Source organism: Microtus pennsylvanicus, chromosome 11, assembly GCF_037038515.1.
Source record: "Microtus pennsylvanicus isolate mMicPen1 chromosome 11, mMicPen1.hap1, whole genome shotgun sequence".
Classification (NCBI taxonomy): domain Eukaryota; kingdom Metazoa; phylum Chordata; class Mammalia; order Rodentia; family Cricetidae; genus Microtus; species Microtus pennsylvanicus.
Window position 1 is genome coordinate 15,564,245 of NC_134589.1, and position 24,332 is coordinate 15,588,576.

The 24,332-nt window shown below is 53.8% G+C and overlaps 1 protein-coding gene across 1 annotated transcript in view; it reads left to right on the plus strand.

Annotated features, from left to right (window-relative positions):
• The window catches only part of Scn4a (sodium voltage-gated channel alpha subunit 4), a 49,686-nt gene extending 28,705 nt beyond the window's left edge, over positions 1–20,981 (plus strand). The window contains exons 15-25 of the mRNA XM_075990344.1: positions 8,031–8,507; positions 10,609–10,744; positions 10,826–10,980; positions 11,824–11,997; positions 12,443–12,565; positions 13,976–14,254; positions 14,518–14,571; positions 14,758–14,895; positions 15,526–15,630; positions 16,137–16,407; positions 17,419–20,981. Of these exons, the coding sequence (XP_075846459.1) occupies positions 8,031–8,507; positions 10,609–10,744; positions 10,826–10,980; positions 11,824–11,997; positions 12,443–12,565; positions 13,976–14,254; positions 14,518–14,571; positions 14,758–14,895; positions 15,526–15,630; positions 16,137–16,407; positions 17,419–18,689 (3,183 nt within the window). The 3' untranslated portion in view covers positions 18,690–20,981. The remainder of the gene's footprint in view (positions 1–8,030; positions 8,508–10,608; positions 10,745–10,825; positions 10,981–11,823; positions 11,998–12,442; positions 12,566–13,975; positions 14,255–14,517; positions 14,572–14,757; positions 14,896–15,525; positions 15,631–16,136; positions 16,408–17,418) is intronic.
• Positions 20,982–24,332: the final 3,351 nt, after the last annotated feature.

The following is a 24,332-nucleotide window of genomic DNA, read 5'->3' on the forward strand; positions in this document are numbered from 1 at the left end:
CAGGGTCCTCTTCTGACCTCCTTGGGCACCAGGCACTCATGTGATCCACATATATACTTGCCGGCAAAACATACATAAAGTAAAGTGAACAAATCTAACTTTAAAATGTTTTCACCAAGCAGTGGTGGTGCACACCTTTAATCCCAGCACTCAAGAGGCAGAGGCAGGCGGATCTCTGTGAGTTCGAGGCCAGCCTGGTCTACAGCGTGAGTTCCAGGACAGCCAGGGATACATAGAGAAACTCTGTCTCAAACCCTTTCACTGACCAAAAAAAAAAATGTTTCCACCTTCTATGGCCACTGCCTGAAAATGGTGGTTTTGTAAGACCTCCCTCAGCACTTTCTTAAAACAGGTTCCTGGCCCCAGCCCTAGAGTTCTAGACTCTGCAAAGTCTAGAACATAGCCTGGGAATCTGTTTCAGCTGAGTACCACATGTTGCTGCTGTCTCTGGTTCAGGGACTGTGTTGGCCTAGAACTTTCATCAATCCTCCTGCCTCAGGTACCTGAGTGCCGTGATGACAGGTGTGTACTATGCCTGGCTTGTAGGCTGTATTTGTGTGTGTGTGTGCGTGCGTGCGCGCGTGTGTATATATGTGATTGCACGTGTGTGTGCACACGCGTGTATGTATGTGATTGCACGTGTGTGTGTGCACGCGTGTGTATGTATGTGATTGCACGTGTGTGTGCACGCGCGTGTATGTATGTGATTGCACGTGTGTGTGTGCACGCGTGTGTATGTATGTGATTGCACGTGTGTGTGCACACGTGCATGAGTGCGCTCATGCTCACCTGTTCCCGTGTGTGCAGGTGCACACATGTGCATGCGAGTATGAAAACCAGAGATCAACTTCAGGTGTCATTCCTTGGGAACCTTCCACCTTGTTTATATGTGTCACGGATGTGTGTAGTAGTATGTACATGTGTATGCAGGTGTCAGAGGTCAGAGGTCAGAGGTTGATATGGAGGGGTTTCCTTGATCACTCTCCAACTTATCTTCTTTTTTTAGTAATTTATTTTTACTTTATGTGCATTGGTATTTGGCCCGTATGTATCTCTGTGTGAGGGAGTTAGATTCACTGGGACTTAACTTACAGACAGGTGTGAGCTGCCATGTGGGTGCTGGGAGTTGAACTCTGGTCCTCTGGAAGAGCAGTCAGTGCTCTTAACCACTGAGACATCTCTCCAGCCATCTCCACCTCTCTTCTGAGACAGGGTCCCTGATTGATCGGCAGACTGGCTGGTCAGCGAGCTCCGGAGATCTGCATGTCTCTGCCCATCTGGACCCCCACCCCAGCTTAGGGTTTACAGACCTGAGTGGTCACATATCTTTTCTTATGGATTCTGAGGATGCTAACTCAGGCCATCCGACTCCTGTGGTAGACACTCCACTTCGCAGCCTTGCAAGCTGTGTTTTGAGGAAACTAATGCAGGATGGCAGACAGCCCTGCCTTCCTCACTATTGCTGTCTGTATGATATTGAACCGTAGCTGCTCTCCAGTCAGGCTGGGGTCTCTATCAAATAGAAGACAAAGAATTCATAACTCCTGAGGTCACTGGGATGGTTGACCTCACTAGTATGTAGAAAGATGTGTCATAGAACGGGACCAGGACCCCATGAAGGTTTTCTTCCACTTTCTTTGGCTCTGTTCCCTGCCTCTGGTCCTGTGGCCTGGAAAAAAAGAATCCATCCAGTGCTGGGCAACCCAGAAATGATGGAACTCCTTCTATTTTGCCCCTTTCTGTAGCCTAGGCCTTGGTGTGTGGGGCCGTGCATGGCAGAGATGCAGGCTGGACAGGCAAAGCTTGTGGTCCAGCTGGCCAGCTTTTCTGTGGCTGGGCCTGTCCCCTTCTTGGGGTAGAGGTCAGGTCACTCCCATCAGGGCTCCTTAGTGCTGCCCCTAGCTGTCCCCTGCGTGGCTGACACTTGCCCTGGGCAACAGGGGGTTGAGGAGGCCGTCATATCCCCACAAAGGCTGGAGGAATCTGTGGGCTGCTGGGTCAGAGCTTCTCAGATATGGCTGAGCTCTGGCTGGGGACAGAGGCCGATGGGGGAGGGTGTGTCCCCTCAGCTAGAGGAGACTGTGGGACAGCTACAGTCTGGGAGAACTCAGGTCTGCAGTTCCTAGGAGGGGTCTGAGAGAATGGGGAGGAAGAGTAGCTTTCTGGGCCAAACTTAGGGCAGACATGCTTGAAGGAATTCTTTGTGAGCGTAGATTAAAGGCCAGGGTGGCTAAAAGTCTGTAGCAGGGGCCTCTCTCTGCACAAGGGCAGTCAACATTTTGTGTCCCTCTTTTTTTTTTCTTTTGAGGTGAGATCTTCTTTTGCAACCATGACTGTTCTTGAACTCAGGCTACTCCTGCCTCAGCTACTCAAGTATTGAGATTACAAACATACAAAAAAGAAAAAAAAAATACTGTTTGTATGTGAAAGAGAGAAAAAGAGAGAGAGTGAGAGGGAAAGAAAAGAGAGAACAGGACCGCTTTTGGGAGGTTGATTCTGTTTCCACAATGGAATCTGATAATTTACCTCAGGTCCTTAGGTTTCTGTAGCAAGTTCTCTTACACCCTGAACTATCTCACTGACACATACCCAGCAATAATTTTTTTAAAAATATTTATTTATTATGTATACAATATTCTTTCCATGTGTATGCCTGCAGGCCAGAAGAGGGCACCAGACCCCATTACGGACAGCTGTGAGCCACCATGTGGTTGCTGGGAATTGAACTCAGGACCTTTGGAAGAGCAGGCAATGCTCTTAACCTCTGAGCCATCTCTCCAGCACCCCCCCCCAACCAATAATTTTAACCTCTTTCTTCTCAGTTTTCCTTTCTGGAAAACGAGGACGTGGGTGATGGCCATCATGAGGGTTACCTGGCACAGGCTCACTGCTTAGCCTCTAAGTTCAGAGGTCAGAGGTTACAGGTGGGTTATTTTAGGTTAGCAATTATTATAATAAAATCAGTAACCACCTCCTCTTGGGGAAGGGGAGGCTCCAGTCATTAATGCCTTAAGCTGCTGGTAACCCTCCCCCATAGCCCGGGGGGCCCGGAATACTATCTCCACACTGGAGGATGCCCAGAGATGCCCAGCTCTTGAGATGCTGGGCTGGGACTAGAGCCTGGGTCTGTGACTCTGGTAACCATGACACCAGTTAGGCTGGCAGCCATCACGGTACCCTTGATGCTGGTGGCAGCACTTGCTCAGCGTTTGCCCTGAGTTCTGTGCTCAGTCTGTCTGTTCACTCAGTCCGCGTCAGCACCTGAGGACGGGCAGACTGATGTGTCTGTTTCAGAGAGCAGGAAGCAAGAGCTCAGAGCGAACTAAGCCAAGTTTTCTGGCTCCAGAATCTACAGTCGTGGCATCACGCTGCCTCTGTGTACTGCTACACACACACACACACACACACACACACACACACACACACCGACTGGCTCATCCAGCCCAGCTCTGTGACTCCCAGTTCACGCAGAGGGCTTGCAGCAGCCCAGGGAGATAGTGTGCTCATTTCCTTGGGCACAGTCCTCTCTGACCCCTCTCCCTCTCAGGCTTCAGAGAAGCAGGTGTCTGCCAGTGGGCACCAGAGCACGGTGCCAACGTTCACGAGCTCTCATGCCCTCTGCATCCACGGCATCCACGGCACTGGATCACTTCCTCTGGGTTAGTGTGAAGAAGTGGAAGGGATGAGGACAAGGGTACCCCACCCCAAAGAGCACCCAGGGAGACTACCCTCCCTCTCTTGCCCCTCCCGCTTTGCCTGAGAAGGCTATTTCTGTCCCGAGCAGAAGCTGTGCACAAACCCTGCTGACCCAGAGAGCAGCTAATTCCCATCTCAAATGTGTTTCTGGCAACTGGATGTCCCCTCCCCAAAGGGAGAAGAAAGACCAGTAAATGTGGGTAGGGGCAATGGCAGGAAGCTATGGGGTGTGGATAGTGACCCCCAGCACATTCCTCTGAAGGGGATTTTAATATAGTTTTTAAAGATACTGTATTAGCCTGGTAGTTAAGGCAAGGATGAGAAGACCTTGGAGGACACTGTTAGCGCCAGGCAGTGTGACACATGAAGAGAGTCAAGGACAGTAGGCTCTCACACATAAGCTCCCTTATTCCCTCATGCCCAGGAGAGTAAGACCTTGGCCATACCCTTGGCAGGCAGAAGCTATGACCTCCTACCCCACACAGCTTCACCATCATCTTGCTGCTCAAAGATGAGTGGGCTGGCGGGAGGAAGGACCGCCATATTGCAAGCCTCCCGGGATACCGGCCATCTTGTAGTATGAAGGAACGGTGCCCTCTGAGGTTGTATAATGACACTAGAAACCCGAGATCTAGTCCTGGCTATGCTGTCTGTCTTAGGACGAATCATTGCGCCTCTCTGGGACTCAGTTTTCTTATTTACAAAATGCTGACCCAGCCTCGGAGTTGATCATTTAATCCTTATGCCTTGCACAATTATCTATTGCTACAAGTGTGATAGAAGCCAGTTTGGGTACCTATTAAATCTTCTATCTGTATTTTTTTTTCTTTTTAGCAATCACAATGTACTAGAATTACCTTCATTTTACAGATAAGGAAACTGAGGCAGCGGATAGCCTAATATACTGATGTGTAGAGTTGGGTAGCTTGGTGCCAAAACTTATCCCCTAGTTTCTATTGCCACCTATACCCATGGTATGGGATTTGCTAATACTAGGCTGTGGGCTCCCTGAGGTCACCTGGCAGGTATGTAGTCATTGTCCCCTGGAAAATAAAATGGAGGAAATGGATGGGTTGACCAGCAGCCTTTTAAGACCCAGTCAGCATTAGGATGGAGGTGGCACATGCCTTTAGTCCCAGTGGTGCGAAGGCAAAGACAGGCAGATCTCTGGGTTCAAGGCCAGCCTGGTACAGAGTGAGTTCCAGGACATCCAGGGATATACAGAGAAACCCTGTCTGGTAAAGCAAACAAAACAATAACAAAAAAAGTGATTCCTAGGGCTGGAGAGATGGCTCAGAGGTTAAGAGCATTGCCTGCTCTTCCAAAGGTCCTGAGTTCAATTCCCGGCAACCACATGGTGGCTCACAACCATCTGTAATGGAGTCTGGTGCCCTCTTCTGGCCTGCAGGCATACACACAGACAAAATATACATAATAAGTAAATAAATATTAAAAAAAAAAGTGATTCCTAGAAGTCTCAGAAGCTTTAACTTGGCCTTTGTTCTTTATTTCCCAACAGTGAAAGCAGTGGACAGTAAGATCCTTGTCACCCAGCGTACCCCCCCTTGTCACCCAGCGTACCCCCCTTGTCACCCAGTGTACCCCCCTTGTCACCCAGCGTACCCCCCTTGTCACCCAGTGTACCCCCCTTGTCACCCAGTGTACCCCCCTTGTCACCCAGTGTACCCCCCTTGTCACCCAGTGTACCCTCCTTGTCACCCAGCGTACCCCCCTTGTCACCCAGCGTACTCCCCTTGTCACCCAGCGTACCCCCCTTGTCACCCAGTGTACCCCCCTTGTCACCCAGTGTACCCCCCTTGTCACCCAGCGTACCCCCCTTGTCACCCAGTGTACCCCCCTTGTCACCCAGTGTACCCCCCTTGTCACCCAGTGTACCCCCCTTGTCACCCAGCATAGCCCCCCTTGTCACCCAGTGTACCCCCTTGTCACCCAGTGTACCCTCCCTTGTCACCCAGCGTACCCCCCCTTGTCACCCAGTGTACCCCCTTGTCACCCAGTGTACCCTCCCTTGTCACCCAGTGTACCCCCCCTTGTCACCCAGCGTACCCCCCTTGTCACCCAGTGTACCCCCCTTGTCACCCAGCGTACTCCCCTTGTCACCCAGTGTACCCCCTTGTCACCCAGTGTACCCTCCCTTGTCACCCAGTGTACCCCCCTTGTCACCCAGCGTACCCCCCTTGTCACCCAGTGTACCCCCCTTGTCACCCAGCGTACACCCCTTGTCACCCAGTGTACCCCCCCTTGTCACCCAGTGTACCCCCCTTGTCACCCAGTGTACCCCCCTTGTCACCTAGCGTACTCCCCTTGTCACCCAGTGTACCCCCTTGTCACCCAGTGTACCCTCCCTTGTCACCCAGTGTACCCCTCTTGTCACCCAGCGTACCCCCCTTGTCACCCAGTGTACCCCCCCTTGTCACCCAGCGTACACCCCTTGTCACCCAGTGTACCCCCCCTTGTCACCCAGTGTACCCCCCTTGTCACCCAGTGTACCCCCCTTGTCACCTAGCGTACTCCCCTTGTCACCCAGTGTACCCCCTTGTCACCCAGTGTACCCTCCCTTGTCACCCAGTGTACCCCCCTTGTCACCCAGCATACCCCCCTTGTCACCCAGTGTACCCCCCCTTGTCACCCAGCGTACCCCCCTTGTCACCCAGCGTACCCCCCTTGTCACCCAGTGTACCCCCCTTGTCACCCAGTGTACCCCCCCTTGTCACCCAGTGTACTCCCCTTGTCACCCAGTGTACCCCCCTTGTCACCCAGTGTACCCCCCCTTGTCACCCAGCGTACTCCCCTTGTCACCCAGTGTACCCCCCTTGTCACCCAGCGTACCCCCCTTGTCACCCAGTGTACCCCCCTTGTCACCCAGTGTACCCCCCTTGTCACCCAGCGTACCCCCCTTGTCACCTAGTATACCCCCCTTGTCACCCAGCGTACTCCCCTTGTCACCCAGTGTACCCCCCTTGTCACCCAGCATACCCCCCTTGTCACCCAGCATAGCCCCCCTTGTCACCCAGCATAGCCCCCCTTGTCACCCAGCATAGCCCCCCTTGTCACCCAGCATAGCTCCCCTTGTCACCCAGCATAGCCCCCCTTGTCACCCAGCATAGCCCCCTTGTCACCCAGCATAGCCCCCCTTGTCACCCAGTGTACCCCCCTTGTCACCCAGCATAGCCCCCTTGTCACCCAGCGTACCCCCTTGTCACCCAGTGTACCCCCTTGTCACCCAGTGTACCCCCCTTGTCACCCAGCGTACTCCCCTTGTCACCCAGCGTACCCCCTTGTCACCCAGCGTACCCCCCTTGTCACCCAGTGTACCCCCCTTGTCACCCAGCGTACCCCCCTTGTCACCCAGCATAGCCCCCCTTGTCACCCAGTGTACCCCCCTTGTCACCCAGCGTACACCCCTTGTCACCCAGCGTACCCCCTTGTCACCCAGCGTACCCCCCTTGTCACCCAGTGTACCTCCCTTGTCACCCAGCGTACCCCCTTGTCACCCAGCGTACCCCCTTGTCACCCAGCGTACCCCCTTGTCACCCAGCGTACCCCCCTTGTCACCCAGTGTACCTCCCTTGTCACCCAGTGTACCTCCCTTGTCACCCAGTGTACCCCCCTTGTCACCCAGCGTACCCCCCTTGTCACCCAGCGTACCCCCCTTGTCACCCAGTGTACCCCCCTTGTCACGCAGCGTACCCCCCTTGTCACCCAGCATAGCCCCCCTTGTCACCCAGTGTACCTCCCTTGTCACCCAGCGTACCCCCCTTGTCACCCTGTGCACCTCCCCAACCCTGTCACTGCTTTGGGCAGCAGGGTCTCACGACAGAGGCAAGCCTCAGTTTCCACATCTGTAAGATGGGATTGACATTAGTAGCCCTCCCACTGTCAATCATGAGCACCTGACCTGATAAAATCCTTTATATTTATTTATGTGTTTATTTTTGAGACAATGTCTCTCTACACAGTCCAGGATGTCCTGGGACACACTATGTAGACCAGGCTGGCCTCAAACTCACAGAGATCTGCTGCCTCTGCCTCCTGAGGGCAGGGATTAAAGGTGTGCACCACCACACCCCAGCTTGACTTCATTTAATATTGTGTGAGCCAGGTGTGGACAAACATGCCCGTTGTTGATCTACTCTGGAGACTGAGGGAGGAAGACTACTTGGGTTTAGTACCACCATACCTGGCAGATGGCATCTTTTTAAGGGCCCAACACGAGGCAGTTCTGCTGTACAGTTCTGAGGACCCCATGTGGGATAAAGGTGGTGTCCCCCAGACCCTGGCTGGCCTGAGATCCTCTGCCCCTTGGCTTTCAGGTTCTGAATCTGTTCCTGGCTCTCCTGCTGAGCTCCTTCAGCGCCGACAGCCTGGCAGCGTCCGATGAAGACGGAGAGATGAACAACCTGCAGATTGCCATCGGACGCATTAAGTGGGGCATCGGCTTTGCCAAAGCCTTCCTCCTGGGGCTGCTGCACGGCAAGATCCTGAGCCCCAAGGACATAATGCTCACCCTCGGTGAGCCTGGGGGTGCTGGGGAGACGGGGGAGAGTGCTCCTGAGGATGAGAAGAAGGAACCGCCCCCAGAAGATGAGAACAAGGAACTGAAGGACAATCATATCCTGAACCACGTGGGCCTGAGCGATGGCCCCCGCTCCAGCATCGAGCTGGACCACCTCAACTTTATCAACAACCCCTACCTCACCATCCAGGTGCCCATTGCCTCCGAGGAGTCCGACCTGGAGATGCCCACCGAGGAGGAGACTGACACATTCTCGGAGCCTGAAGACATTAAGGTGAGGCCATCGAGGGTCTGGCTGTGGGGGTCGGCAGCCAATAAGACCCAGCTTAAAATTTTTACTTAACTTTAAACAAGTCATAAAACCTTTCTGACCCTTAGTTTCTCCGTCGGTGAAAGGTTCTTGGCTCACACCTAGTGAGCAATCTGTGACTCTTAGTTTAGACATCAGGATTGCAACAATGGGCCGAGCCAAAGCTCCTCCTGGGCCCTTCCTGCCACCCGCTGGCATTCTTGGACAGATGCTATCTGTGGCACTTCAGCTCCACCACTGGGGACCCAAGAGCTCTCTCTTTTTCTCCCTCCTTCTCTCTCTCTCTCTCTCTCTCTCTCTCTCTCTCTCTCTCTCTCTCTCTCTCTCTCTCTCTCTGTTTTTTACCCTGGAACTTATTCTGTGGACCAGGCTGGCCTCAGACTCACAGAGATCCACCCGTGTCTCCCGAGTGATGGAATTAAAGGCATGCACCACCATGCCCGGCTCCAGCAGGTCTCTCTTAAACAGGCCCCCTGGGCTCGAAGGCCCTGCCAAGTCTCTGCCCCAAGTAGGTTCAGATCTGATCTATAGCCCCAAGGACCCCTGCTGGCTGAAACTCGCACAGTCCCTTATGTTTACATAGAATTCCTCTGGGGCTGTTCCAGACTTCCTAGTGTAGGGCAGGGTACCAGGTCCAGGGATCTAAGGACTGGAGCAAGAGATCCCAGTGGGAGTCTGGAGACAAGAACAAGGCAGAGGCCTGATCCACTCAGCCCTGTTGGCCTAAGATAGCTCGCTCCTCCTGGCTCTCTCTTTGGGGGCTTAGGGGGTTACTGAGACACAGGTGGGGGTCACCCTCAGAGTCTGGGGTACCCTGTCAGAGCCTATTACCCTTCCTGCAGTCCTAGTAGGAAAAGGATGAACACGTGATGGAAGGGACACTACCCACCCCACCCTTCAACCCTGAGCCTGGCAGGGGCATCTATAATGAACTTTACTCTAAAACCTCTTGACTCCTTATCCCAACCCCCCCCACGCCAGTATGTGGCATGTTGACTTACTGGGGGCTTGAATGCCTGCTGTGCTATAAATACCCCAGGAAACATGGCACCAACCTCGACCTCAGTATGAGGAACTCGGTGGGGGAAGGGCAGGCTAGAGAGGGGCACCTCTGTGACTCTGGAAGGCAAGAGGTCTGAGGAGTGAGCAGAGCTTCAAGGGTCATAATGGAAGCTGACATGCAAGGATGAGGCCAGCAGTTCCGTGAATGCCCTGATTGGCCAAATGCTCCAAGCCTCAGTTTTCCTTTCTGTCAACTGGCAACAAGACCTGCCCACCCTTGGTTTTCTGACTAGTGCACGGAGCTACAACACACACACACACAGACACACAGACACACAGACACACACACACACACACGGAAGAGGCTGCCCAATTCATCTTTCTCTTTAGAGATTTCACCATAAAGAGTCTCCGTGAAGCATGGAGCCAGCCGAGAATCTGGCCTGGCCGCACCAGGAGGCTGAAGGAGGCCTAGCGAGGCCAGAGAGAGCTCCAACCCCCACCCCCTGCCCCCACGGTGATCAGATTCCCCTGGCGCCACACTGGAGTCTTGGCAGGGGAGAATTTTCCATCCCTTCTGGATCTCTCAGCCAAATAGACCCTGGGGGTGGAAAGGCTTGGACTCCGGGGGCGCTGTGTGCCTGCTCTCGGCAGCTGTGGCAGCCCAGATCTATCTTGGCTCTAGTTCTTACCCTTGGCCCTTTAAAAGCACCTCCAGGCCTCTCTTCTGCTGACCCCCTTCATATATCCACATACCTCCTAGGACCTCACTGGGCTGGGCCCCCATCTAGCAACCTTAGCCTATCCCCTGTCCTCATGAAGGGGCCATGAGGACAGAACTGAGGACATCCTTGTCGCTAGGGTGCTTTTGCAGTGCTAGATTTGCAAAGGCTGAATGAATGGATGGATGGATGGATGGATGGATGGATGGATGGATGGATGGATGGATGGAACCTGCTCCACTCTCCTCTCCTTTCCCTCTGGTCTCCCATACTACCCCACCTATTGGGAGAATAAGGGGATCTCTTGGGACCCAGGAATCACGTGCCCTGTGGTCCCACAGAAGCCACCACAGCCCCTCTACGATGGGAACTCCTCCGTCTGCAGTACGGCTGACTACAAGCCCCCTGAAGAGGACCGTGAGGAGCAGGCTGAGGAGAACCCTGAGGGGGAGCTGCCTGAGGAATGCTTCACCGAAGGTGAGGGCAGCATGACAGAGGATGGGAAGGTGCCTTCTAAAACACCCCATGGCCCATGACATGTACCACTCTGCTTCCCAGCCTGCGTGCAACGCTGCCCCTGCCTCTATGTGGACATCTCCCAGGGCCGTGGGAAAATGTGGTGGACACTGCGCCGGGCCTGCTTCAAGATTGTCGAGCACAACTGGTTTGAGACCTTCATTGTCTTCATGATCTTGCTCAGCAGTGGAGCCCTGGTAGGTACCCTCCCCCGGGGGACAGTGTGGGAGCAGAAGCAGGTGCCTTGCTCCCCGAGGATGGATGCATGCAAACAGGACATTTCCAAACCTGGGGACTCTAAAGGGGGACTTACCTATATTTCTGGGAGATGTTCTAGAAGGCATTCTCTCTCTCTCTCTCTCTCTCTCTCTCTCTCTCTCTCTCTCTCTCTGGTGTGTATGTATGCATGTTTTGTATGTGTGTTTGTGTGCATGCATGTCGAGGCGGGAGGTAGATGCTAGGTGTCTTTCTCAGCTTTCTCCACTGTTTGCATTGTGGCAGGGTCTCCCACTGAACTCAGACCTCACTGTTTGGGCTAGGGTAGCTAGGCATCTTGCTGAGGGATCTCCTGTCTCTGTCTCCCGAGAACTGGGATTACAAGCAGGCTGCCACTTCCATCTAGCTTTGATAGGTTCTGGGAATCTGAACTCCAGCCCTCATGCCTACAGGACAACAGAGGCATCTCCCCATCCCAGCATTAGTTTCTAAAGTAGAAGATAGGGTCCTTTGTTTTATAGACTATCCTCGCAGCCATTGGGGGGGGTAGGTGGGCCCTGGGAATTTGGAGTTAAAGGTATACAGAGCTGATTTATCACTGTGGACCCCCTAACAGATGGCTGAGAAATAAAACTCCTTCCCTACCGGGAAGCTTGCCCCTCCCCGTGACAGGCTATGGGCTGGAAGATTCCCAGGGGTATCCCAATCTTCCTCCCAATCTACCTATCCCTGGGAGCCAGTAGCAGCAGGCAGGATGTGAGATTAGAGCTTGCTGCCCCCAGCTTCTGAGCCCTGGCCATTGTGGGTTACGCTGGTGTCCCCAGGCCTTCGAAGACATATACATTGAGCAGCGGAGAGTGATCCGGACTATCCTGGAATATGCTGACAAGGTCTTCACCTACATCTTCATCGTGGAGATGCTGCTCAAGTGGGTGGCCTACGGCTTCAAGGTGTATTTCACCAACGCCTGGTGTTGGCTCGATTTCCTCATCGTGGATGTGAGTTGGCCGGGTCTGGTCATAGTGCCAGCTACGAAGGCCTTTAGGGAGCCCAGGCTCTGGGAGGTAGGACCTCTCCAAATTCACAGAGAGTCAGGCCCCAGGTCAGCACCACTTCCTATAGACTGGACTCTTGCTTCTACAACCCAGGCGTGGGGCCTTATGGTCTCTGCCAGTGTAGAGGCAGGATGTTCATATGTTTTTTGATAGGCACACCGGACCGTAGGAAATGGGTACTATCTTTCCCATTTCCTGTCATAGGTGGCATCATTAAGGGGGGCCCAAGCTCTAGGGGTGCAAGAGGCCACAAGGCTACCCTTTCCGTGAGGCAGGATTATCTACCAGGGAGAGGATCTAAAGCAGACAAACAGAAATTGGGGTTCCCCTCTCCCAGGGTGGAGGAAAGCCAGGGCCCCTGCACCTTCTGAACACACACTTTCTACAGGTCTCCATCATCAGCCTGGTGGCCAACTGGCTGGGCTACTCTGAGCTGGGGCCCATCAAATCCCTGCGCACACTGCGGGCCCTGCGTCCCCTGAGGGCGCTCTCTCGATTTGAGGGCATGAGGGTGAGTATTGGGGAAAGCTGAGGAGGGCTCAGGGCGAAGCCACCCATGGGGCAAGGTACATGGTAATATGTCAGTCACCCAGGGTCAGGCAAAAGGCTCAAATGTTGATGGCTGGAGTGTAGGGCTCTCACCCATCTCCAAGGAAACCCCATTCTCACCCCCAAGCGCTAGAAGACAGTTAACTTATCCCTGCCACCACTAGAGGGCAGCAGAGGCTGCCGCCGTGGCCTGGAAGGCGTGAGGCAAGAGGAAGGAAGGTAGGCCTGTGGGTTTATGGGTCTCTCCACCTCAGACTGGGGGGCCCCAGGGTCCTGTAACAGGAACACGTGAGCGAGTCCTTTTGCTTCAGCCCTGAGCCTGTCCCCTCCTGAGCATGGAGCCATGCCTTTGGCTTCAGAGACGATCCCCAAAGGCCTGTGAGAGCAGAAGTGACTGGTGAACAGAGTCTGGGCAAGATCAGCTAGACTTCCGTCAGAGACGAGAGATCTGCTGGGAATATGACTCATGCCAGAGAAGCAGCAAGCTTAGCCTAAGCGCTCTGACCTCAGATGCTGGCCCAAGGCTGCGCCCCCCAATTGTGGTGCTGGGGACCTCTGTCCACTGAAGAAATAACTCGCCCATGGCCAACTGAGTAGTTGAAGAAACAGAGCATCCCCAACTCCTGCCACCAGCTCTGTCTAGAGACCATGAGATAACTCGCATTAAAGGGGAACTGATCAGGCTAGGGTGTGGCTGGTTGGCAGAGTGGTCACCCAGCATGCACACAGCCCTGGGGACAATCCCCCGAATCTCATAGCACACACTCCTAATCCCAGCACTCAGGAGGTGGCAGTAGGAACAGCAGCTCAAGGGCCTCCTCGGCTGCACAGCAAGTTCAAGTCCAGCCTAGGGTTCAGGAGACCCTATCTCAAGAACAATTAAAAAGGGGTGGGGGGTGGCAACAAGAGGAACGGTTCTCAGATTCAGCCAAGACTGAAACAGTTTGATAAGTCTGTATGGCCAAGACTGGTAAGGGATAGGGAGCTGACCCTGATTCCATTGTTCTGAAGGCCTTGGTGGCTTCTTTTTTTATGCCCTTTCTGTGTCTTTCACCGATGCAGTGAGCCAAGCCAGGTCATGTGGGCTGAATTTCCTATGGGGGCTAAGAAGGCAGTGTTTGTCTCCTGCCTTGTGACCCGTGACCTGGCAGCTTCCAGAGAAGCCTGGCACCCTCACTCTGCCTTGATGGCTTCTGCCAAGCAGAGAGTCCCTCTAGAGGAGCAGGTCTCTAACTCCTCCCCCAACCCTTTACCCCTATACCACAAACCCCCAGCAGACTCCTCTCCCACTAGGACTGGCTAAGATGCTCTGCCTGGTCTCCTGACTGGGAGGGGCTCTAGCAATGACCCCCACCACCACCCTGGTCCCTAGGTGGTGGTGAATGCCCTCCTGGGAGCCATCCCCTCCATCATGAACGTCCTCCTCGTCTGCCTCATCTTCTGGCTTATCTTCAGCATCATGGGGGTCAACTTGTTCGCTGGCAAGTTCTACTACTGCGTCAACACCACCACCTCTGAGAGGTTCGATATCTCTGTGGTCAACAATAAGTCCGAGTGTGAAAGCCTCATGCACACGGGCCAGGTCCGATGGATGAACGTGAAGGTCAACTATGACAACGTGGGCCTGGGCTATCTGTCCCTCCTTCAGGTGGTGAGTGGCACCTATGGAGCCTTCTCAGAACTGGGTAGATGGGCTTAGCTGTCCCTCATCATATCAGAACCCACTACTGTTCCTAGTTAGAGGCGGCCAGCCCCTTTAGCAATGCCTTGGGACCCGGAGGTCGTGTTTATCCCTCTCTAGTCTGTTTGATGCTGCCCACTGGGGTCAGAGAGGGCTTGGTTAGGGAAGGGAGGGAGGTGTGAATGGCGGTGTTTAGGAGAGCCCCTCCCCCATGACCTGTCATGATCTCTCAGGCCACTTTCAAGGGTTGGATGGATATCATGTATGCGGCTGTGGACTCCCGGGAGGTGAGTTGGGTCCCTGGGTTGATGAAGAGTGCTGACAGAGGTCCATTCTGCCATCCCCGCACTCACCCCACCACCTCCACTGACCACGCTAGCTCGTTGGTAGCCCAGGAGCCTGGGGAGGAGGGGAGTCCTGCTGACTACTTTGGGGGACAAAGAGAAACTGCACACGTGTCCCTCGTCCCGCAGAAGGAGGAGCAGCCAGACTATGAGGTGAACATCTACATGTACCTTTACTTCGTCATCTTCATCATCTTTGGCTCCTTCTTCACACTCAACCTCTTCATCGGGGTCATCATTGACAACTTCAACCAACAGAAGAAGAAGATGAGTATCTGGCCCTCTCCAGAGGGACCCCGCCCCACCCCGTCCTCTTATTCTTTCCTGAGCAGCCCTGAGCAGTCACCAACCTGAATGCCCAGGGCAGCAACCATGGATCTAAATCCCACTAGGAGACTGAGCCATGGCTTGGCCCCTTGAGCTTCGTTTTCCTAATATATAAAATGGGGTGGATGTAGAGCCAGGCATGGTGATGCACGCCTGGAATGTCAGTACTAAGTGATCTGAGGCAGTAAGTTCGAGAGTTGTAGGCTAGCCTGGGCTACGTAGTGTATTTGAGGCGATCCTGTGCTATAGAGACCCTGTCTCAACAACAATAAATAAGATTAAGTAGATGCAAGCTAAGGGCTCATTGCTGAGGCATTGGTGGAACTTAGCTTGAAGCTGGGAAACTGGCCTGAAACCCTCCCGTTTCCTCCGTCTTTTGTTCATCCACCCTTATCTAGATCCAGTTTCCCCCTTCCCCACCTCTCCACCTCTGCCACCCCCAGAGCTTCTGCCTTCTCACCAGACACCTCTTAAGGGGTAAAGTCCACCTTCAAGGTAGTGGCTGAGGTAGGGGGTCCTGGGAGCAGGGAAAGGGGCCCTCCCAGTCTTACTGTCTCTGTCCTACTATACTTTGGAGGGAAAGACATCTTCATGACGGAGGAGCAGAAGAAGTACTACAACGCCATGAAGAAACTAGGCTCCAAGAAGCCCCAGAAGCCCATCCCCCGCCCTCAGGTACCAGGCTCTGGGTTCCTCCTCACAACGCCACAAAGGCTCTGCTCACCAACGCAGCAGCGGATGTCTCTAGGCTCCTGTTATAGGTTTACCCTTCATCTAGCACCCCACAGTTTCCCAGTATCCATCCACTTTCTCAAGTGAGGCCTCTGGCCTGGGAGACAGGGGCCCCAGGAAGGAGCAGGAGGTGGATGTCCACAGCCCAGCACGCAATGACTGGAGAAGAGGAGTAGAGATGACTGAGGAACTTTAGGGAGGAAGGGACCTAAGGTGGGGGCTGATGAGCACAGATCCCCCACACACAGAGAATGATGTGTCCCCAAGCCCTTCCCTCCTGCGGCACACATCACTACTACACTCTACACCTGCTCCCTGCCCCTCCTCCTCCCGGGCCACTGCTGTGTCACCCTGTGTCACCCTACACCTCCCACTCATTCCCACCCTGCCTGGGTCTTGACTGCATCCCCCAGCCCCACATCACCTGTGCCCGTGCTGTCCCCCTGCAGAACAAGATCCAGGGCATGGTGTATGACTTCGTGACAAAGCAGGTGTTTGACATCTCCATCATGATCCTCATCTGCCTTAACATGGTTACCATGATGGTGGAGACAGACGACCAGAGCCAGCTCAAGGTGGACATCCTGTACAACATCAACATGGTCTTCATCATCATCTTCACAGGGGAGTGTGTGCTCAAGATGTTCGCCCTGCGCCACTACTACTTCACCATTGGCTGGAACATCTTCGACTTCGTGGTTGTCATCTTGTCCATTGTGGGTGAGCTGGCAGGACCACACCTCACGCACACAGACCTCCTGGGGCCCTGGAATACGCACACACCTGTACAAGCACACACGTGTGTCTGTCATTCTTTCACCTTTAGTGCACACAGGAGTCCATTGCTCAGAGGTCACCCATCATCTGCCCACACATGAGATCACCTGAGGAACACGGGTCTATCTGCAGACGTGTACTTGGATGGTCACGCACTGAATGAAAAGCACAAGAGAGGGCTGATGTGGTAGCTCGCCCGTCAGGCGCTTACTGCAAAGGCACCAGGATCTGGGTTCGATCCCCAGAATCTATGTAAAGAAGCCAGACGTGGTGGCACATGTGTGTGATCTTAGCCCTGAGGTAGTGGAGACAGTTGGGACCCTGTTGGTCACTGGACAGCCAGCCTAGCCTAATCACTGGGCCTCGGGGCCAGTGAAGACCCTCTTTCAACAAGCAAGGTAGATGGCATCTGAGGAGAAATGAGGCAGGCAGTTTTCCTCTGGCCTTGTGTGCATGCACACGCGCACACACACACATTCACACACATGCATATGTACAAATAAGTATGTATGTGCATGTAAAGACACACACAAGTAAGAAAAGGGCTCCAGGATCTTTATACACTGAGGGGAGAGCAGGGATGTCTACAACCATGAGAGTGAGGAGCTACTGTTTACGGAGTGTTTGCTGTGTGCTAGGCAATGGCTATGCACTTAACGGGCCTCACTCTTCCACGGCAGTGCCATCTCACTCCTTCCTAACAGATGAAAACAAGCCACACAGCTCTTCTCTTCTCCCTACTCTCTCTCACCTGCCATATCGGCGAGCAGATTTAAGGACGCCCCCCCCCCATCAATTTTAATATACCCCACCTGCAACTGTCAGGACAAAGTAATCCCCTGGGCCCCAAGAGCTCTAGGAGAGGCGCTACTCAAAGGGTTTCACATACTAGGCCAGGCCCCCCAGCCCTCCAGGCCCCCAGTGCCCTGACCCAGCCTCTGTTTCTCTCTGTAGGCCTCGCGCTTTCTGACTTGATACAGAAATATTTCGTGTCGCCCACGTTGTTCCGTGTGATCCGCTTGGCACGGATCGGGCGTGTCTTGCGTCTGATCCGTGGGGCCAAGGGCATCCGGACGCTGTTGTTTGCCCTCATGATGTCACTGCCTGCCCTCTTCAACATCGGCCTCCTTCTCTTTCTGGTTATGTTCATCTACTCCATCTTCGGCATGTCCAACTTCGCCTATGTCAAGAAAGAATCGGGCATCGACGACATGTTTAACTTCGAGACCTTCGGCAACAGTATCATTTGTCTCTTCGAGATCACCACGTCAGCTGGCTGGGATGGGCTACTGAACCCCATCCTCAACAGTGGGCCCCCAGATTGTGATCCGACGCTGGAGAACCCGGGCACTAACATCAAGGGTGACTGCGGCAACCCATCCATCGGCATCTGCTTCTTCTGCAGCTACATCATCATTTCCTTCCTCATCGTGGTCAACATGTACATTGCCATCATCCTAGAGAATTTCAACGTGGCCACTGAGGAGAGCAGCGAGCCCCTCAGTGAGGATGACTTTGAGATGTTCTATGAGACCTGGGAAAAGTTCGACCCTGACGCCACTCAGTTCATTGACTACAACCGCCTCTCCGACTTTGTGGACACCCTGCAGGAGCCGCTGAGAATCGCCAAGCCCAACAAGATCAAGCTGATCACGTTAGACCTGCCCATGGTGCCGGGGGACAAGATCCACTGCCTGGACATCCTCTTTGCCCTGACCAAAGAGGTACTGGGTGACTCTGGGGAGATGGATGCCCTCAAACAGACCATGGAGGAAAAGTTCATGGCAGCCAACCCCTCCAAGGTCTCCTACGAGCCCATTACTACCACCCTCAAGAGGAAGCAGGAGGAGGTGTGTGCCATCAAAATCCAGAGGGCCTACCGCCGCCACTTGCTGCAGCGCTCTGTGAAGCAGGCCTCCTACATGTACCGCCACAGCCAGGATGGCAACGGAGTCGGGGCCCCCGAGAAGGAGGGATTGCTTGCCAACACCATGAACAAGATGTACGGCCCTGAGAGTGAGAACAGTGGTGTGCAGGGTCAGGGAGAGGAGGAGAAGGGTTCTACAGGGGATGCTGGACCCACCATGGAGCTCACACCCACCAGCTCCTTGGACACCACTCAGACTCCTCCTCCATCATCAGCACCACCACCATCAGCACCACCACCGCAATCAGCACCACAGGGGCAGACTGTGCGGCCAGGGGTCAAAGAGTCTCTCGTCTAGAGAGCAGCATCAAGGTGGCTGAGCACTGGCACAGACCTGAAGCTCCCACGAGAGAGCTGCGTGCAGAGCTGGGAATGGGGCTTTAGGTGGGGGCTGTTCAGGGCTTGCTGCCTTGGCTGAGGGAAATGGGAACCGTGCTCAGGGTGCAGGTGGGGCTGAAGCCCCTGCCTCCTGATTTCATCTTTGCATTGCCCTGACAGACATTCTCTTGGTCAGAACACCAGAACGCTGTTTCCTACTTGGGGAAAAGCCAGCATATCATGGAGGGGTTGGCTGCCTTGCTGGCACTACTCTTAAGGGCCCAAGTGCCCCAGCTCTAGCCAGGACAAAGACAAGTCTTAACCTCAAAAACCTGTAGCTGACCCCAGGGCTTAGCCAGTGCTCCCATCCCATGACTCAGACACAATATCCCCCGGCCAGCTCAGGAATGCCCTGTAAAAGGGAAGTAGCTCGGGTACACACATTGCTGCACAGAACCAATTGGCCGCTGGATCCGGATGTATCAGGCTGGAAACTTGACTTCTGAAACCTCTCACCCAGTCATATCCAGGCCGGTGGATAGCTCCCCTGGCTGGCCCCTGGGGGAAGAACCAAGGAAGGATTCCCCTCGGGAATTCCCTTTCTCTAGGATGCATGGATGGGTCGTACAGGCTGGGTCCTGCCAGCTGCGTTCGTGCACTTGGGCCTGAGCTCCCAGGTCTGGCTGTGATCAGGTTTGGTACTCTCTAAGACAAACCTGCCCCTTCCCTCTTTTCCTTTCTTTGTGCCTTCCTTTGACCCCCAGGGCTCCTTGGTGCCCTGTCATGCCTGAGAGAGCTCCTTCTTCTCGTCTCATCTCTGTCCATCTCCTCCCTGCTTCCTGTCCTTCCCTGCTTCCTCAAAGTGACCCTGAGAATGTTAGGACTGAGCTCACAGGAGAGGTGCTGATGTTGGGGCTAGGGCAGGCAGTCAAGAAGGCTCACCAGGTTGGGCTTCAGTCTCCCTGCTGCCTGGAATGGAAAGCTATTTTCTCTCTCTCTCTCTTTCTTTCTTTTTTTCTTTCTTTCTTTCTTTCTTTCTTTCTTTCTTTCTTTCTTTCTTTCTTCCTTCCTTCCTTCCTTCCTTCCTTCCTTCCTTTCTTCTTTTCTTCCTTTCTTTCCTTCCTCCTCCCTTTTCTTCTTTCTTTCTTTTTTCTTCTTATGACAGGGTTTGTCCTGCCCATCCTGGAACTCATTCTATAGACCAGACTGACCTCAAACTCACTGAGATCCTCCTGCCTCTGGCCGAATGCTGGGATTAAAGGCGTGTGCCACCACCCCTTGGAAAGCCACTGTCTTTTGCTGTACTCCCCAGAACCAGGCTCTGTTAGCTCTCAGAGAACAGAGACCAGGCTTGGAGGAGGAAGTGGGGGTTTTACTCAGGGGTCTCTGGATTCGGTCACTTGTGTGTGTGCCTGTCTGTGTGACTACGCACTGGCTTGTGAGTCTGAATTCATGTGTTTGTACACGGCTGTATGAATGTGAACCACGGCGTCTACAGATACACATGTATCTGTGAGTGTTTGTGTCTACGTGTGTCAGTATGACAGAGAGAGGGAGCGGATGGTGCTCGTGTCTTCTTTACGGGTTTGTTCATCTCACTATCCCTAAATGTCAGAGAGCGTTTTGCCGAAAGGGAGTAAATAAGGATGAACGTACATTCTAAACTTTGCGCTTGGAGTCCCCTCTTAGCCTAAATTCCTTTCCTTTTTCTTTTTGTTTCTCATAAACAGTTTGAGTAAAACTCAGGAAATGGCAAAGCCTGCCAAACAAGGCGTGTTGCACATGCCTGTGTTCACATATGTGCACACCTCGGGCCAGACTCCTTGCTTGCTCTGCTCGCTCAACCCTCACCTGGTCGTCCCTCTTGCTTCCTTTTCTGAGCTCTGCTTTTCCCCTTTCTCTGTTTCTTATCGTCATACCATGGTCTCATCCCCACTCAGTGTCCCTTCTGTAGAGGGAGCTGTCCCTTTAGAAGGCTCCCCCAGCGGGAGTCAGTGCTCTGCCCAGCACCCCGCTACCATGCCTTCCCCATCTGGGCCCAGCCTGGTTTGACCCCCAAAGTCTCAGGAACCTGTTAGGTCTGGTGTTCTCCGCCAACTGCACGAATCACTGCAAAGGAAGAGCCACGAACTGAGTCTGCCGTTGCTGCGTGTGGACCTCTCTGCCGAGTGAGCCCTGCTACCACCCTGTCTAGGTGGGAGCCAGCCCAAAGCCAGGCTGTCAGATAAAGCTTCTTTGTACAGTTCTTATAATAAACCCTCTCCCCCCTGGCGCCTCTGGGACGTGGTCTCCTTCTGCACCTCCGTGTAGGCAAGGGCTGAGGGGAGCAAGAAGAAGAGTAAGCCAGCAACTGCACCAAGCAGGGTGATACCAGAGCCTCTGGGAGCCGGGACAGGAAGGGAAGCTCAGCCTTGTTCTCATGCTCCTTCTTTTCTAACAGGCAGCCCCCCCAAATATGTGTTGGGGCCCGGGGTCTGTAGTCCTCGTCTCCAGAATCCCCTTTCACTTCCCTGTCCCCTCATTCAGACTTCAAGGCATTTGTAGGGTTCATGGTTGTCGCTCCTGCTCTGAGGGGCTGTCTTCTCTGGACTGCCCTTGTTCCCCACTAGAGCCCAGGCCACATGGACCATTTCCTGCAAAACAATTTCAGCTCATGTGCCCATGGTGGGGTGTATTACGTGGGAGTCTATTTTCTATAGCAACCTCTGACTTTAAGTACGAGCTCCCCAGAGCTTGGCTTCACCCACTCTGCGAGGTTTCTGTGCCTTTTTCCTGTGCCTTCTCCCCGGGGAAGAGGTCTCACTTATTTCTCCAGAGTTTATTCAGGTCTCCCCAGCCCCAAGGACAGAAGGATTGCAGGGTCCCCCAGCCCTTCTTTCCTGGATCTCTGGGAGAAGAAGAAAGGAAAAGCGTCACTTGGGGAGTGTAGATAGCAGGAGCTTATGTCTCAAAATTCTCCCTCCCCGCTCCACTCTTGGTGGAGTGCTCACACACGCTCACCCACAGCCAAGGATGCAGGGCAGCTTCGGGTGGGCACGGCCACCTTATGGAGAACGGGCTACTAGGATTGCTTTTATTTCATACAGATGAGAAGGCTTGGCCTCTCAGAGGTTAGATAGGACTGGGTGCTGATCTCTCAGAGGTTAGTTAGGACTGGGTGCTGTCTCCCTGGGTGCAGCTGGTAGATCGGGCTGGGAAGCTGCTTCATGGGCCATGATCCATCTTACCCAGAGCCTTTGTGGGCCAAGGGTGCCTGCAGAGACTGCATTTTTTAAGTGCTCCTAGGTGAGGGACTTTGGCTAGCATGCCTAGTGAAGAACCTGACTTCTCCTTCACCAGCCCCTCCTCCCGGTAACTAAGATCTGCAGGCCCAGGATACTGAGGCAAGAATGGGAGAGGTTTGAGCTCTTCCTTCTCCAGCACAGTTCCTAACCTCTCCCATCCTGGAGTCCCTGACTTCTTCCCATATGCCCAAGCACCTTCTTCCTCTCCCGTCCTCCATGTCTTGTTTTGATGCTGTTTTCCTGGAAAGGGGAGGAGAGAGGTTGCCAGATGTTGGGATGTGTAGCTAGGACAGCCCAGGGCAGAGGCGGGGGTGGGGGGAGGTGGATTGCAAAGCCTCCTGTTCTGGGAAGGCATGGGCGTCACAAACCCCGGACAAGGCTTAATGATGCGGTCACTAGCAAGGGAACAACACGGCCCCACTGTGACAAATAGCCCTACAGTGGTGGGGCCCCCACTGCCTCCCTGTCTGGCATGAATGGGAATGAAGTCCAAAGGGCTCATCTACATCCCTCCCACGGGGGATGCTGATGTCAAACAACCCCTGCTAACCCCTTGCGGCCCCCCATATACCTGAGCCTCAGAGTCACCTCCCAAGCAATCACTGCCCCTGCACAGCCCAGACGACATATATGTGACCCCTGAACACTTTGCTATTAAACCTCCCAACTTTGAGGTTCACTGGCTCCAAAGCCAAACAAGGCTCCCATCACTAGAACCTCAAGGTCGAGTCTTCTAAGAGGTGGGACCCTGGACTTTGACTCACTGCCAGGGGAGGGCCCATGAGCCTCATGCTGACCTTAGGAGACATTCTTTTTCTAGTGCCGTTTCTTCTGCGAGCTGAACATCCGACACCTTTTCAGAGAATTATTTTTTTTCCATTGGGAACATCTGGAAAGAATCGAAAGCATGCAGGGCTACCCAGAGTGAATTGTTTCTCAGACAAAAATTTAACCCTCTTACCCCCAATTTCCATAACTCAGGACCCTGGCCTACTATACTCCGTCATTAGCTGACCCTCACCCTGTCAAGTGAGGTACAGGCTCAGAACTGAGGAAGGAGTGCCCAGACACCCCCGTCCCCCACTGCCACCTTCCAACCCTGCTGTGGGAAGAAAGCGGTAGCTATTCTCCAAACGTGAGCAATCGGGCCAGCCACACAGGCTGCTTGTGGGCTGTGGGGACAGCGAGACATAAAGCGGCTGCCAGAGATTTAGCATCTGTCTGTCCTGGCTGGGATCAGGAGACAAGACAGAAAAAGAAACCACTAGGAGGAGACACAAGAAACCAAGGGGGCGGGGCTGTTAAAGGTTGCACAGACTCTGAGGCCAGGACACAAAGCTAAGCTCAAAGGAGCTCCTGAATGCTGTGGGCCCTGTGGTCATGCTAGCTGTCACGACAGAACCAAAGAGCCTAAGGAACCAAAGGGTTCTCCCATCTCAGCCTCATCCCCCGTTCTGCACCCCCAGAGTTACATACAACCCTTCAGTGACTTCAGTATCCCACAGAATTCCCTGGAAAAGCTCCCTCCACCGTGACGGTTAAATGGCAGGTTTTCCCTGAGTGGTTTCTGCTTAAGTCCAGCCCCTTTGGCAACCCACAGCATAGTCACATACAAGGAGAGGAGGGTACTGCCGAGGCCCTAGGCTGTACCCTTCCCTACCGGTTGGCAGACTTTTGCACAAGAACCTCTGTGGCTCCCTTCCCGTGGTCAACTTTTGACGTGGCTTCTGGCACCCCAGGCTCTACTCTGGATCTCTCCAGAAGCCTGGCGTGAGTCTGTCCCCTGCACTGTCCTTCCTCAGTGTGCCTCGTCCTACAGGATAAAGGTTGTCCAGGACAGGGGGCGCAAGGTCAGATTTGTTTAAGCGGCAGTTCTCAACCTGTGGGTCCCAAGCATTGAAAAACATACTTCTCATACTTCTGATGCTACCTCTCAGTAGCAAAATTACTGTTATGTAATGGCAGCACAAATAAATATGTGAGAACCACTGATATAGAGGATTAATATAGAGGTGTTTAGTTAAACACCAAGCTCTCCCCTTCCTGAGCAAGGCAACCACAGTAGAGGTAGCCGGCCCAGGAGATGACCGACACCCCCCTCAGTGGGGTAGAGAAATAAAGAAACACAGGCTATCCCTAGAAGATTCAGGAGCACCCTTCCCCTCCCAGGGTTTCTACTGTTTCTCAGAACCCCAAGTTGTTGTGTTGTCCAGGCAGGGCCACCTTCAAGTCCCAGCAGGCCAGCTGATGGGGCCTCCCTCCCTTAGGGTCCCTAGAGGAATGGCACCTCCCCTGGGTCTCAATTTGCATGGCAGGAAGGGGCCTAACGGGGAAGAGGT